This window comes from Urocitellus parryii, chromosome 11 (assembly GCF_045843805.1).
Source record: "Urocitellus parryii isolate mUroPar1 chromosome 11, mUroPar1.hap1, whole genome shotgun sequence".
In the NCBI taxonomy this organism is placed as follows: domain Eukaryota; kingdom Metazoa; phylum Chordata; class Mammalia; order Rodentia; family Sciuridae; genus Urocitellus; species Urocitellus parryii.
Genome location: NC_135541.1, coordinates 11,613,691 through 11,629,353, shown reverse-complemented (window position 1 = coordinate 11,629,353; position 15,663 = coordinate 11,613,691). Strand labels below are relative to the sequence as shown.

Genomic DNA, 15,663 nt, shown 5'->3' with positions numbered 1-15,663 from the left:
CACCTTTATTCATTTATCTCTCTCTCTCTCTCTCTCTCTCTCTCTCTGATGCTGAGGAACCAACCCAGTGTCTCAGACGTGTGAGACAAAGTGCTCTGCCATTGAGCCACAACCCCAGTCCTCGGCATTGTTTTTTGTTGTCTACCATTAAGAAAAATATACCAGCTTCTAAGATTATTGTGAAAAATAATTTCTAAAACATTTTATCTGATTTATGGGAAATGTTTTAGTAAATGGTTGGCAATTGGAATTACTCAGGGAAAGTCATCATGTTGTTGAGTGTTTTGAATATTCACGTAGTTCCTGTCACTTTCTGAGTAGGCTGTTTCCAATATCAACACTCTTCTGGACAAAGCTGATCGAGTGTATCATCAGCTGATGGGCCATCGGCCACAGCTGGAGAACCTACTCTGCAAAGTGAACGAGGCAGCTCCAGAAAAGCCACAGGTAATCTCAAACTGGAGAGCATTTAGAGAGGGCTTTGGGTCATGATCTGAAGAGTGCCCGTATGTACAAGTCTTACAGTCACCCTCTTGTGGTTGCAGGAAGACTCGGGGACAGCAGGGGGCATCAGCTCCACTTCAGCCAGCGTTAATCGCTATATCCTACAACTGGCTCAGGAATACTGTGGAGACTGTAAGAATTCTTTTGATGAACTCTCCAAAATCATTCAGGTAGGGAATGGGGATAACTTTCAAATGTCTTGTCCAAGTGTCATTGATACTATCTTCAGAGTAGTCTGTTGCTGTCATCCAGCAGTTAAGCTCTTGGTGCTGCCCTTGCAGCTGCTGAAGTAGGCAGAGCCACCACATCAAACACCACCTCTCACCTGGTAGATCCTGGCATTTGTCAGAGAGCTGAGTTTATTATCTGTTTTCTTGGCCATTAGCTTTTCTTTGTTTTTTGGTTTTGGTACTGGAGATTGAATCCAGAGGAACTTTACCACTGAGCCACATCCCCAACCCATTTTATTTTTTATTTTAAGACAGGGTCTTTCTGAGTTGTTGAGACTAGCTTTAAACTTCAGATCCTGACTCCCCAAGTTGCCAGCATTACAGGCATGTGCCAACATGCCCAACTGATTTCTTTGTTCAATAGAGGGGTTACCGACTTAAAAAAAAAGATAGGTGCCAGGATTCTGTTCCCTCTTCTTCTGTTATGCCAGATTTAGGCTACAGTGAGAGTCAGGGCACATCAGCTGCAGTTGACCAGAGTGACCATGTGTCAATGTACTAGACTAGTCCTTGAGAGAGGGAAACTGGCCATAAGCAATGAAGTCTTATAGAAAGAGAGCACCCATTTTTGCCTACTCCTCAAATTGTTGGTGTGCTGTCTTTGCTACATTTGCATACCTTTCTTTAAAGGACAGTTTCCTGGGAGTTAAGAGTGAGAGCTTGTGATCAGAGTCTGATTTCTGACTCTGTCCCTTACTTTGGTCAAGCCACCCTTTGTAAGTTTGTTTCTTCCTCTGCAAAATAGGGTTAAAGTATATAACAGGTATGGTGTATGGTTGTTGAGAAACTTCAGTTATATCATGCACATTTTGTCCAAAGCAAAACTAATTTTCCAATTTACTTCCTCTTTCTCTTTATTTAGTTGCCAATTTCTTTCTTTGATGTCTTTTCATTCTTAGAAAGTCTTTGCTTCACGCAAAGAGTTGTTGGAATATGACCTGCAGCAAAGGGAAGCAGCCACCAAATCATCAAGGACCTCTGTGCAGCCCACATTCACTGCCAGCCAGTACCGCGCCTTGTCTGTCCTAGGCTGTGGCCACACTTCCTCCACCAAGTGCTATGGCTGTGCCTCCGCTGTCACAGAACATTGTATCACACTGCTCCGGGCCCTGGCCACCAATCCAGCCCTGAGGCACATCCTGGTCTCCCAAGGCCTTATCCGGGAACTCTTTGATTATAATCTTCGCCGAGGGGCTGCAGCCATGCGGGAGGAAGTCCGCCAGCTCATGTGCCTCCTAACTCGGTTAGACCCTGCTTCGTGATTATTGGGCCTGTTAATTCCTACTATCACTGGGGTGCTTCTGGGGGCTCTAAAGGGTACAGAGAATTGTACTGCTGCCTGCCAAATGGGTTAGTTTATCACAGAGGAAATGTGTGAAAACATCCAGGTGTTGGTGAGCAAAGAGAGAGAGCATTGAAACCCAGGCTTCCTTGCAGACTGTTTATTTGGCTTATACTTTGTTGGTTCCAGTGATGTGTCCTGAGGAAACTCTCTGGGTCTTGGTAAGGGAGGGTGAGAAAGTGGTGGTTTACTTGGACTAAGAAACTCACACGCAAGAAGACAGTGGAGAGGAGGGACTTAAGCTTAGGCTTTGGAACAGAAAGAATGAGGCGCTGGATATGGTACTTTGTGCCATGTGCCTTGAGGAAATTCCTTAATTTCTCTGAGCCTGTGAAAAGTACTAACAGTAGTAGTGGGTGAGTACCTTACAGGCTTGTGGAGGAGAGATGCAGTAGTCAAGTGAGTAAGAACTCATGTTGTGGAGCACTTAGTAGAGATCCACTGTGTGGCATAAGTTCTGGAACATACTGGGTGCTTAGTAAATGTTATCTGCTATGTTATTTATTCACTCATTTAACAGGTATTTATTGAGTATCTGTTGAATGCCAGGCTCTAGGGATAGAGTGGTAAATAAAGTACTTACTCTCATGTGGCCTACGTCCTAAACGGAGAAAGCTATAATAAACAAACAGTGATACAATATAATGTCAGAAAGTAAAGATTGTGAAGAAAAGTAAAGCAGGGATGGTGAGCCCAGGTGTAGGAGGACTTGCTGTAGTGGGTAGGGTGGTTGGGGACTCCTCTGAGGCAAGGTGAGGAAGCAGCTGATGCAGAGGCTGAAATGCAGGCTTGTGCAGGGAGTATGGGCAGTGACAGAGAAGCCTGCGTGGCTGGGGAGAGAAGGGTGCAGTCAAGAGGGAAGGAGGGCCAGATGTTGCAGAGGAGCAGGCCCCACAGTTTTGGAGGCATCGATGGACTTAGGGTTTTATTCAAAATGTGTTTGGAAGCAAGAGAGTGGCATGGTGTAGTTTTATTTATTTTTTTCTTGATGTTAGTAGTAACGGAGATATTACAAGGGACATAGATAGGAAGTGTGGGTGCTGTGTAGGAAATGACTTGAGGCAGTTGGGGAAGATGAGGAAAGTCTGGTGTCCCACACAGAAGACAGTGGACTCCTAGATTTGGGAGACTTGACACACTAGACAGCTCCTGGGGGCCCTGCAGATTGGTATGTGGTCCCCAGACATTGTTGTTCTTCCTCACCCAGCATCTGTTCCCAGGGAAGGTGAATGTGACATGTCCCTTTTTATTACAGAGCAGGGTTTTATAAGGCTAAAGCTATAGTCTCGCCCTGGGAAGGAAGTAGAAAATTTTGAGCATAGAGCCCTAGTCATTCATTTTCTCTGGGCCTCTTCAGGTGGACAGGGGGGCCATAACTAGTGATGAATAACAGAACTCCATTGCTTTTCCTCCCCAGAGACAACCCAGAAGCCACCCAGCAAATGAATGACCTGATCATTGGCAAAGTCTCCACAGCCCTGAAGGGCCACTGGGCCAATCCGGATCTGGTGAGCAGGCCAGCTGTCCTCTCTGACTCTTCCCTTGTATTCCTTTATGTTCTGGCTTCACCTCCTCCAGCTCCATTTGTAGAGACTAAGGAGGTAAGGAGGGACCCTCTTGGAGAGCTCACATCCCAGAATGACTTCCCAGTTGCACTCCATAGCACAAAGGTCTCCAGTGCTGTTTTTCCTCTGATGGAGCTTCCCACAGTCAGACATTAGTTAGGCTCCCTGATCAGAGCTTGGACTGCCCTTTAGAGTCTTCTTGACTCATCTCTCTTCCTACTTGCCTTCTAGGCAAGTAGCCTTCAGTATGAGATGCTGCTGCTAACAGATTCCATCTCAAAGGAGGACAGCTGTTGGGAGCTCCGGTTACGCTGTGGTGAGTTTGGGGAACATCTGGGTCAAGGCTTTTCCAGGAATGGAAAGGGACTCCAAGGTGCAGTCTTGGCTACAGAGGAGAGGTGAAGGAGAGAGGACGCTTGGGCAGCCTCTGCTGGGGCAGGTGGCATGTGTCTTGTGATTGTGACTCTATCTTTCCTGACCATCTTTAGCACTCAGTCTTTTCCTCATGGCTGTGAACATTAAGACTCCTGTGGTAGTTGAGAACATTACCCTCATGTGCCTGCGGATCTTGCAGAAGCTGATTAAACCACCTGCTCCAACCAGCAAGAAGAACAAGGTACTAGGCTGGGGGGCTCTTAGCACTGCGCCCTGCCTGAGGCCTCTGCTTACTTGAACTCATCTAACCTGGATGGACACCAAGCTGCCTCTCAATTCAGCAGAGATGGGTTGGGATTTTTGAAAAGGAAGTTTAAAGTAATCATTAAAATACATACATATAGGATACAGTACTTGGAAGGACTATGTCTTTCTGAAGTCACATCAGAAGACTTGCAGCTCCCAGAAAGCATTGTGTTCTTTCCCGCCCTTTGTGAGTGTGTCATGGTGCAGTGAGGAAATCCCAGGCCCCCAAATTGGCTTGGTTCTAATCCCACCTCTTCTTTTTACTAGCATTGTGACCTTGAGGAAGTTACTTATGATCCTCAGTTTTCCATCTGTAAAATAGTCTCCACCTTTAAGTTTGTATAAAATAAATGATTTAATGAGTTCCTTGAATCTAAGTTATAGTAATTATAGTAAGGACTGTCTTACTATAATTTTTTATTTCTAGTACTTAATGTGATATCTAGCATATATAGTTGCTCAGCGAATCATTCAGTGAATGAATTAAGCTAAGCTTTTTTTTAAAAAAGCATTTTTTTTAGTTATAGGTAGACACAGTATTTTTATTTTTATGTGGTGCTAAGGATCAAACCCAGTGCCTCACACATGCTAGGCAAGTGAGCGCTCTACCTCTGAGCCACAACCCCAGCCCTTTAAGCTAAGTTTTTATCCTAAAATAACAATAGCTGAGCCACAGGTTGACCTGCTTATACAAATTGTAGAATATGTAGGCCTTAATTCTTTCTCTTGGGCATGCCTGAGGCTGTGTGCCTCCAACCCGCCCTGGGTTGGTCCTTAGGCCCTTCAGATTCCTGCTGCATCAGATGGACCATGGCTTTAGCAAGTGGGAGTGGTGGTGGTGGTGGTGGTGGTGGTGGGTTATCTTCATGGCAAAAGATTGCTTTGTGATACTGTGCACTAGGGGTTGTGGCGAGGCATCACACAATTTCCTGTGTTTCCCTTGTCCTGATCTAACCCACCTGTCCTCACCAAAGACAGGGCTAGAGCACCATCATTTCTTCCCTTTAATGAAAAATTATTTCCCCAGAGCTGATTCCCAGCTAATACAATTAGTCCTTGATTGGAAAGAGGAACCTCACCCCCAGTATAACTGTCATTTTTTTCCTACCATGTGAGGCAAAAGGAGATTTTCACAGAATAACTTACTTCCTAAGTACCAAAGCACAGTGTTGATGTTTGCCTTTTGTTCGGGTTTTTGCTTCACAGCTCCCTAGACGTTCCCAAGACTTTCAGGGCATCTGTGTAGACAAAGCTGTTTTCTGGTTAGTGATGGCTTTCCACATCCTGTAAAATGTGCAATGAACCCTGGAAGGTCTGTGCTTCTGGAAACTGCAGATTAGCCTTGGGATGGAGATCCGTAAATGTGGTTGTAGGACTCTCCATAGGAAGGCAGCTATACCTTCTGCACTGTGGAAGCCAGTGATCTTAAGCTCAGTGTAGAGTGTATGTCGCCCGTCACTCCTTAGGGGTCACTGTCATTTCATTGGAGCTAGGGTCTTGAACTCTCTCGCCTCTGTCTACTTGCTTCCTCCAGGATGTCCCTGTCGAGGCCCTCACCACAGTGAAGCCATACTGCAACGAGATCCATGCCCAGGCTCAGCTGTGGCTCAAGAGAGATCCCAAAGCATCCTATGAAGCCTGGAAGAAGTGTCTTCCCATCAGAGGTGTGACTGTCTGTCCAAGATGTGCAGAGCTCCTTCCTCCTGCCTTGGTCCTGATGGCACCCTTTTTCGATCACTTCTTCATACTCACCTATCTCGGTAATCCTTGGTCTTTCAGGGACAGATGGCAATGGGAAATCCCCCAGCAAGTCAGAGCTCCGCCATCTCTATTTGACCGAGAAGTATGTGTGGAGGTGGAAACAGTTCCTGAGCCGCCGTGGGAAGAGGACCACTCCCTTGGATCTCAAACTAGGGCATAACAACTGGCTTCGACAGGTGAGTGGCCGCCTCCTGGGTCCCTTGCCCTCCATTCCCTGGTCTCAGCAGTGTGTGTTTGCTCCTCATCATGTCTATCCTGCTTTTCCTTTGCTGTTCTTGTTTCGTTTCAAATGATAGAGCCTCTTAATTAGAACCACCAGCATGGGGGACTGGCCAAAACAGAACTGTTCATCTGCCTTTCTTGTCAGACTCGTTGTGCTGTCTGCTCCTCTCTGCTTAAAGGACTAAATGTCAGCACTATGCTCCTTTCCTCTGTCCTTTCTGTGTCTGCTTTCCTTCCTTCCCCTTTCTTCCTAGCTAAGGTTTTATTTTATTTTTTTTTTATTGTTGGTAGTTCAAAACATTACACAGTTCTTAATATATCATATTTCACATTTTGATTCAAGTGGGTTATGAACTCCCATTTTTACCCCGTATACATATTGCTGTATCACATCAGTTACACTTCCATTGATTTACATATTGCCATTCTAGTGTCTGATGTATTCAGCTGTCTATCCTATTCTCTACTATCCCCCCTCCCCTCCCCTCCCCTCCCCTCCCCTCTTCTCTCTCTACCCCCTCTACTGTAAATCATTTCTTCCACTTGTATTATTCTTCTCTTACCCCTCCTTTCCTCTTATATGTAATTTTGTATAACCCTGAGGATCAACTTCCATTTTCATCTAGCTAAGGTTTTAAAGGATTGAAGTCATTATATGCTTTTCATTGATTAATAAAATAAATACTTTGTTTAAATTGAATTGCAGGTATGCCCAAAAAGAATGACCAAAGTTTTGCTAAGAAAAATGCTGGCTTCACCTTTTCTCTTTTAGTCATCTTAGGTATATTCTCCAAATTATTTGGTGGAGAGACTTCCACAAAGAAGGGGGGCTTTTTAACAGCCTCTTTCTCAGTCTGCAGCAGTGGGTCCTGTGTTAGCTGGTGACTTGAATTTTTAGCCCTTTCTTAGAGAGCTTCCCAGAGGACTTCTGGATGGGTGACGGTTGGATTGCCCTGCTGGGGCATGTGAAAACAGGGCCTCTTCTGAGCTGGTCTTTTCTCATGTCCTGCAGGTCCTCTTCACTCCGGCGACACAGGCTGCACGGCAGGCAGCTTGTACCATTGTGGAAGCTCTAGCCACCATCCCCAGCCGCAAGCAGCAGGTCCTCGACCTTCTCACTAGGTATATATTTCAGGGTGGGATGCAGAGGGTGGCTAGATTTCATCTAGAATGGTTTCCCTGTTCCCAAGGGAATCACTGATGAGAGCTTGGAAGCATGTGTGTGTATAACCCTCTCCTTGCCTATCACAGAAAAAACACAGGGTAAAAAGCTGCATTTTAGTAGTAGTAGTAGTAGTAGTAGTAATGGCAGCAGCAGTAGTAGCTAGAATTTATTAAGATCTTATGAGCACATAAATGGTTAGCATGCATTATTGTATGTAATCTTTGTAGCATTAAACACCAAAATATGAATGCATTCATTCCCTGAGGTGCTCTGAAGTCTTTCCAGGTTGCTCAGATGTCCTCTTCCACCTTTAGAAGGAGGAGGAAGAGAGGCAAAGCAGAAGATGTGTAAGAGGGAGTATTGGGTCTCTCAGAGCACTTATCTAGTGATGTCCTGTCTCTTGATGTCAGTTACCTGGACGAGCTGAGCATAGCTGGGGAGTGTGCTGCTGAGTACCTCGCTCTCTACCAAAAGCTCATCACTTCAGCTCACTGGAAAGTCTACCTGGCAGCTCGGGGAGTCCTGCCCTATGTGGGCAACCTCATCACCAAGGTATTCTGCCCCCTTGCAGCGGAGCCCTTGTTTCCCTAATTCCATCAGTTCTTTTTTTTTTTTTTTCTCCCCCTCTTTTAAATCATTTAATTGCAATAGGGGATAAAGATGGTATTTGAAACAGTGGTGTGTTTTAGTACTGGGGATTGAACTCAGGGGGACTCAACTACCAAGCCACATCCCCAGCCCTATTTTGTATTTTATTCAGAGACAGGGTCTTAACTAAGTTGCTAAGTGCCTCGCCATTGCTGAGGCTGGCTTTGAACTTGCGATCCTCCTGTCTCAGCCTCCTGAGCTGTTGGGATTACAGGCGTGTGCCACCGCACCCAGCCTCAGAGTTCTTTTTTGTTGAGGAAAAATATTTGTTGAAAATATTATTTTCATGACTTAGCATTATTTGTTTCGTGGTTGTTGGTATTTGTATCAATGGTCTGTTGGCCATTGAGGCTGCTTCCAGGTTTAAGCAGTGCCCTAACAGCACTGCAGCTGCCCTTGGCTTCTTGGAAAGCAGCCCCAAGACTTAGAAGAAGGAGATGCAACTCCTATGTGCCTTGGTTGGTGTTACAAGCTCCTTGGGGTGGCAGTGGAGGGGACTGGGATCATTGGCAGTGCTGTCACACTGTGCTTGTCATCCTGTTTAGGAAATAGCCCGCTTGCTGGCTCTGGAGGAGGCCACCCTGAGCACTGATCTGCAGCAAGGCTATGCCCTCAAAAGTCTCACAGGTAGAGAGAGCCACCTGGCCCTTCTGTTAGGGCATCCTGGGTATGTTTTAAGGACTGACACTTAGTTTCTGGGTGTTGAGTCAACTCTCTTCCCTCTTGTGTTGACCATGGTGCGGTTTTAAGCTCTGCATTTTTCTCCTCATTGATGGCTTTGCACTTGTGAGCTCCCATTCACTAGTGACCAGTGACACAGACCTTCCTTGCCTATATTCTCATCAAGAGCTCTTGCAGCAATATTTTCCTCTCCCCACAGGCCTTCTCTCCTCCTTTGTTGAGGTGGAATCCATTAAAAGGCACTTTAAAAGTCGCTTGGTGGGTACTGTGCTGAATGGATACCTGTGCCTGCGGAAACTGGTGGTGCAGAGGACCAAACTGATCGACGAGACACAGGATATGCTGCTAGAGATGCTGGAGGACATGACCACAGGTAGCACTTCCTGGGGGCTGGAGCCCAGGCTCACACACCCCTCCTAGACTGGCAAAGTGCATGATTCTGATGTCCCCAAGTGCTACAGAGCTAGAGAATGAGTGGCAAACATCTCCCCGTATTCAAGGACAGAAACCTATCTCTTAAGAGCACCGGTTCTTAGAGCTCGGCTCTGTCAATTTGGACTTAATATGTTGTGCTGTAAAGCAGCAGAAGGGCAGGAGTTCTTCGACTGGTGTTTTTAATCAGTTAGAAAAGTCTCAGCCTTGTCTCGTTGTTCAGCTCTGCTCTGTTCTCCCTCTTCCTGTGGCACTCCCTTCCCACCATCTTCCATGGTGCTTATCTCGTCGTGTGTGTGTGTGGTTTGGATAATTTCTTCAGTTTAGTCATTTTTTCTTTGCTATATGTAATCTGTTTAATCTATCACTGAGTTCTTTTAGTTCTAAATTTTGTCTTTTGTTTTTTATTCATGTCTCCCATCCCTTTTAATAGCCTTTAAGCATGTTAAACACATTTGTGTCTGATAATTCTAAAATTTGAAATTTTTATGGATCTGATTCTGCTGTTTATTATTCAGGTTCTTATATGATACCTTAAGACTTGTTGTATTTTGTGATTCTTTTTTTTTTTAACTATGACCTTGTTCTCAGGTTATTGTGGAAATTCTTTAGTATTCAATCCCAAATGGATTTCTCCAGAAAGAGTTTTATAATTGCTTCTGTGAAGCATCCCAGGGCACTGCCATTTCAGAGCTACCTCAGAGGAAGCCCTCAGTTTCAGGTTGTTCAGTCTTGGGTAGCAGAAAGTTGGAGCCACAAACCCATTCAGGCAATAGTTTGTTGTGGTTCTCAGTGGAGATTTGCACCCCTACTCAAATAATGCCATAATTTAAGGAAAGACAATTTAGTGTCTGTTATTTTGATGATGCAAGAATGAGAAAGTTATTTCCAGTTGACCCATATGTCAAGAGTATAGCTCTTTTGGGACCACAGATTATGTGGGAGGTGGTTGTGAGGTGGTTCCTGCTGCACTCCTGTGCGGGCAGGTCCAGGGCTCTATATATAGCTTGCAAATCTGGGTAGATTGTGGAAATCAAAGCTCAAGGCCAAAACCACTTTGGTATTTTGCTTATCTTCCTGGGTTCCTGATTTCTCAAGGATTTTGGCTTTTGATTCTTCTTGTTAGTATAGTAGTTCACTAATACATATTCATTTAACTTTTAAAAATTGCTTTTAGCAGTGGGAAGTAGGGAGTAAGTCAGGGAACCTCTCTTGCTGTATTATCCAAAATGGAAATCCTTTTTAAAAAGAAAATATTTTTTTAGTTGTAGTTGAACACAATATCTTTATTTATATATTTTTATGTGGTGCTGAGGATCGAACCCAGAGCTTCACATGTGCTAGGCAAGCGCTCTACCACTGAGCCACAACCCCAGCCCTGAAAATGGAAGTCCTTTTGATGCCACTTTCTTCATGCCATGCTAAGCTGGCTGGTGACCTTACAGTGCCACCCATTTAAACACCATATTTCTCCCCATCATGTGACTTAAAGTTCTCTTTGGCTTATGAGGTCAGTCTACCTAATCTTTTATAAAGAAGCTTAAAATTGGAACTGTCCTTTGATTTGACTGGAATACAGTCAGGATTATTATTTGACCTTGTCCCGAGATCTGTTTTTAGCAAGGGGTTGCTAAGTTGAGTAAGGCATAGTTCTCTCTATAAGGAGGTCCTACCCTCAGAAAAAGCAGCACATATACAGAACCAGCCATGAGGCACAATATTGATTTGGGTATTCAGGATGTCTAATCAAATGTGTCTGAGTTTAAAACATGTCAGCATCAGATTTTCAGTTGAACTATTGGTGTTGCCAGGTAGAATACTTAAAGACTTAGCAGGCAGAAAGGATGTAAGTGATGGTACTTTGTTGAAAGCCTTGTCTCAGTTCATGTGGGTGAAGCTTTTTCCTAATTAACTTGGCCACTTTGATTTTGGCAGGTACAGAATCAGAAACCAAGGCCTTTATGGCTGTGTGCATTGAGACAGCCAAGCGCTACAATCTGGATGACTACCGGACTCCTGTCTTCATCTTTGAGAGGCTCTGCAGCATCATTTATCCTGTAAGCAGCTTGGTGCTCCCTGTGGCCCTTAGCTGTCAGCACAAGCCATGGTGCTGAAGCCTCTTGGGGATTCATGAGAGTCTTGGGGAATGTTGCCACCTATGGACCTTCAGTCAAAATTGTAGGAAGATCCCCTGACATAAGAGCAGAAGCAACCTCATGTTCTTAATGATAGCAAATCAACGGTCTTCCTTGGTCTTACTTCCTAGATTCTAGGTCAAGATTAGTCTTTATTTTTTAATTACCAAAAAATCCCATTGCTTATCAATCCACCATGCTATTTGAAGAAGCAGTTTTGAGTGAGTATAAAGGCATCCTTCCTCCTTCCCTCCCTCCCTTCCTTCCTTCCCTCCCTCCCTACAGCCCCTTATTCTGTGGACATGCAACACATGTGTCTTTTCTCTCTGGCTTGAGCTACATGGAAGCCCAGTGTGAACCCAAGACCCCTTCCTGCTATTGAGGAAGACATGAGTCTCCTCAGACAGCAATAAGAGGGCATTGGGGCTGGGTTTACTGTGTCATATAGAGAGGTCCTCTCCACAACTTCAGGGTCATCAGTGACGCAGTCACTGGTCTTGTCTAGCCTTGCATGAGATGAGCATGTCACTTCCTCTCTGCTTTAGTGTTAGGCTTCCTCTCCTCGTCTACCTGAGTATCAGAGAAGGCTATTTGGATTGTATGTGGCCATTTAGAATGACCTCTGAGTTTTCTGTCCTTTGTGTCTCTCATATTTAAAGGCTGGATGCATTTGGCGTGTTCCCTTGGAGGGTCCATAGAACAAGGTAGCATGGTATAAATCTCTCCTTCCTCTGTCCCTTCTGATACATCCTTCTCTGTCTCCTCTAGGAGGAGAATGAAGTCACTGAGTTCTTTGTGACTCTGGAGAAGGATCCCCAACAAGAAGACTTTTTACAGGGCAGGATGCCTGGGAACCCGTATAGCAGCAATGAGCCAGGCATTGGGCCACTTATGAGGGATATAAAGAACAAGATTTGCCAGGACTGTGACCTGGTGGCTCTCCTGGAGGATGACAGTGGAATGGAGGTAATCAGGGAAGATAGTCTGCCGGAGACTAGTAGGAGTGTGGGCTGGGATCAAATCCAGCTGATTGTTCTAAGTAGCTGATTAGCCCTGGGAAGAGAGCTGACTTCAGCCTCCTATCTATAAAGTATGGTTAATGATTCCCACTCTCTGCCTCCCTGGGTTTTACCGGTAATTACCTATGAATGGCTCTGCCCAAGGCATGGAATAAGCAAGTGGTTCATGGCTGTTGGTTATAGTGGTGATATGTTTCATATCATTGTATGCTTCTGGCAGAGATTTCTGAGAGATTCCAAGTTAATGGTGCTCCCAGAATCCTGGCATTTTAGTGCCTATTTAAGTTTGTAGCCCTGTGTCTGATACTTTCTGGCAGACAACCTCTGGCATCTGGTGTTAAATGTACATCATGGCCAGGCATGGTGACACATTCCTATAATCCCAGTGGCTCGGGAAGCTGAAATGGGAGGATAGCAAATTCAAGCCAGCCTCAGCAACAGCGAGGCTCTAAGCAACTCAGTGAGACCCTGTCTCTAAATAAAAATACAAAATAGGGCTAGGGATGTGGCTCAGTGGCCAAGTGTTCCTGAGTTCAATCCCCAGTACAAAACAAACAAACAAACAACACATTGTGTAGGACACATTGAATAAAACGAAAAATTGCCTTTTCTGGTACTAAAGTAGGCTCAAAATAGAAGGTCCTCAGCAAGGTTTCTAAACTGGAGTCCATGGTTGCGTTAGGGTGTTTGTCCCTGAGCAGGTGTTTGATGGAAAGATCCATGACACACGGAAATTATAGATTATGAACCACTGCCATGAAGTGTTCTTTGATCTTGAGATTTACTTGCCTTACAATTAATTTGGAATAACGGCCTCATCTTTTCCCTTCAGCTTCTAGTGAACAATAAGATCATTAGTTTGGACCTTCCTGTGGCTGAGGTTTACAAAAAGGTCTGGTGTACCACAAATGAGGTATGTGCTTATTTTCTTGCTTGGAGGTATGGGTGTCCTTCTCTGACTCAACAGACTTGGACCAGGAAGAGCCATCACATGTCACCACTTACCCACCTCGGAAGAACCCTTAGGCATTTTGTTTTCTCTGTTTTATGGGGCATCAACCAGTTATCTTGTCTGCTTTTGGAAGCATCTGACTAATGAAGATCAAAGAGCTTCAAGAAGGCACGAGCATTTTCTGCCTTGCAAGGTCTCAAATCCCAAAGATTTGAGGCCAGGTGGTGTTTTTTCTGAGCCCATGCTGTGATGGGGAATGCCGGCTATCTTGAACTTTGTATCCTCTTAAGAATTCAGCTTTCACAGGCATACCCCCTATCGAAAGCTGGGTCAGGAAGCATTGTTCCTGTTTTATTCCTTGGGGAACTGAAACTCAAATAGGCAGTTGTTCTCAAGGAGGAGAAAAGGAAATGAAGGAAATACAGTACTGTGGTCATTTTGGTCACCTTGATGCTTTTTGTCCTCTTAGGAAAGTCAGACATTTTACTTCCCCTTTCCCTTTTTTGTGTTTCTTTCTGTTTTCCTTCCTTTCCTCTCTTTCTGTGTCCCTTCCTTCTTCATTTTTCTGTTTCTATTCCTTTTCTTCTTTTGTCTCTGCTGGGGCTCTTAGTAAACATCAAATGTTTAGTACATTACTTTGCTGTAACTAAGTTAGTGAAGCATAGCAAACATCTTTGTTTTGTGCTCTACCACTGAGCCATATCCCTGCCCCTTTTATTTTGAGACAGGGTGTCACTAAGTTATCTAGTCTGGCCTAGAACTTGCCATCCTCCTGCCTCAGCCTTCCTTTCAAGTAGCTGAGATTGTAGGCATGCACTATCATGCCTGGCACAGCAAACTTTTAAAAATACTTAGTCCCAAATATTTCTGTAGGAAAATAAATTGGCGATACACTGTACATTTTTGCCCCTCTCCTTTCTGTCCTCCCACTATGCCAGGAGTCCTGGTCCCTGTTTCTGTTGCCAGTTAGGTAAATGTAGCATTGTTGACAGAGTGACAGACAGAAGACTGTCCCAGCCATTGTATCTTGCCAGTGACTTATTAGCATCCAAATAGAACAATATAGGCTTAATCTCCAATGCATGTTAAAAAATAAATAAATAAATAATAAAGATTAAGCACCCATGGGCACTCTTGTAAGTGGTGGTGGTACACCAAAGAATGCATGTGAGCATCTCCCCTCTGAACCATGAAGTCATATTTAAGTTGAAAATCATTCATTCTTCATGTTGGTGTGCTTACTTCACTGAGGGGTTCTGGAAAATTCCAGAGTTCATGATAGTTTTGTATCTGGGTCTTCAACTTCCTGTCCCTTCTCTACCCTCCGTCTGCCTGATAAATAGCCCATCTCTTTAGTTACTTTCCTGTGCTCTGTTTTCTGTGGTGGTTTTCTCTGAGGAGTCCTCACTGGGCTTCCCTAGCTGGAGGCCCTTAAAGAACTGGCCTTTCTAACAGGGGCTCTTGTCTTGAAGCTGTGCATAGAGTTGGAAACAGGCAGATGACATTGGGGTGGTGCCCACTTGCCACTCAATCCTAGAGCATGTCGTTGAGCTCCTGCTTCTCACCTCCAAACCAAGTGCACCTGTGCTGGGGAGCCCAGCCCAGTGCCTGGCACCACATGGATTCCCACAGGGGCTTATTCCCAACTGTTCTAGTCAGGCTGTGGGTGTTAGCTTGGAGCAGTCTGGTCAAATCCTCTCCTTGTGTGATGACATGGAGATTTCACACTCTTCCAGGTAGAGACTGATGGGTTCTCATTTTTCCCTCAGTGCCTGAGACCTGCATTGAAGCTCTTTGATGTAAATGAACTTGCTTGACGTGATTCTTTGGGTAGTAGTCCCAGGAGTTGGAGTTTTTCCTGAGCAAGGCATAGGCTTAGATTTAGAATGGGGCTTACGGCTGGATAACTGAACAAGCTGTTGAGCCTGGTACAAAAGGATAATGTAAAGTGCTTCATTAGCATAGGACCTACTTAGCCCTTAATAAAAAGGTGTGAATGAGATTACGCATAAAGTCTACGTGATGCTTACCCTGCAGTGGACACTGGGCCGCTTCCTTTCTCCTAAGGAATTGCAGTGCGTTTTGAAACGGGGCTCAGGCCTTGTAGAAAAGCAGAGGTGCTTCATGTTGCTGGGCATTAAGCCTAACAGGTGCTGGATCCTTTGCATTTTTCTGGGCTTATTATAAGTACTTTTCTTCAACTTTCTCTGCTCAGGGAGAGCCCATGAGAATTGTTTATCGAATGCGGGGGCTGCTGGGCGATGCTACTGAGGAGTTCATTGAGTCCTTGGACTCCACCACAGGTAAAGTCCCTTCCACCTGCAGT

At 44.8% G+C, this 15,663-nt stretch overlaps 1 protein-coding gene across 8 annotated transcripts in view; it reads left to right on the top strand.

The window, feature by feature from the left end:
• The window catches only part of Ubr4 (ubiquitin protein ligase E3 component n-recognin 4), a 129,162-nt gene that overhangs the window by 91,368 nt on the left and 22,131 nt on the right, over window positions 1–15,663 (top strand). For all 8 annotated transcript variants that reach the window (XM_077803688.1, XM_077803687.1, XM_077803684.1 and 5 more), the window contains 16 exons: window positions 322–447; window positions 546–674; window positions 1,634–1,977; window positions 3,494–3,584; window positions 3,873–3,957; window positions 4,130–4,257; window positions 5,857–5,986; window positions 6,102–6,259; window positions 7,318–7,427; window positions 7,881–8,022; window positions 8,664–8,745; window positions 8,999–9,172; window positions 11,167–11,288; window positions 12,135–12,332; window positions 13,218–13,298; window positions 15,553–15,640. In XM_077803688.1, coding sequence (XP_077659814.1) covers window positions 322–447; window positions 546–674; window positions 1,634–1,977; window positions 3,494–3,584; window positions 3,873–3,957; window positions 4,130–4,257; window positions 5,857–5,986; window positions 6,102–6,259; window positions 7,318–7,427; window positions 7,881–8,022; window positions 8,664–8,745; window positions 8,999–9,172; window positions 11,167–11,288; window positions 12,135–12,332; window positions 13,218–13,298; window positions 15,553–15,640 — 2,188 coding nt within the window. The remainder of the gene's footprint in view (window positions 1–321; window positions 448–545; window positions 675–1,633; window positions 1,978–3,493; window positions 3,585–3,872; window positions 3,958–4,129; window positions 4,258–5,856; window positions 5,987–6,101; window positions 6,260–7,317; window positions 7,428–7,880; window positions 8,023–8,663; window positions 8,746–8,998; window positions 9,173–11,166; window positions 11,289–12,134; window positions 12,333–13,217; window positions 13,299–15,552; window positions 15,641–15,663) is intronic.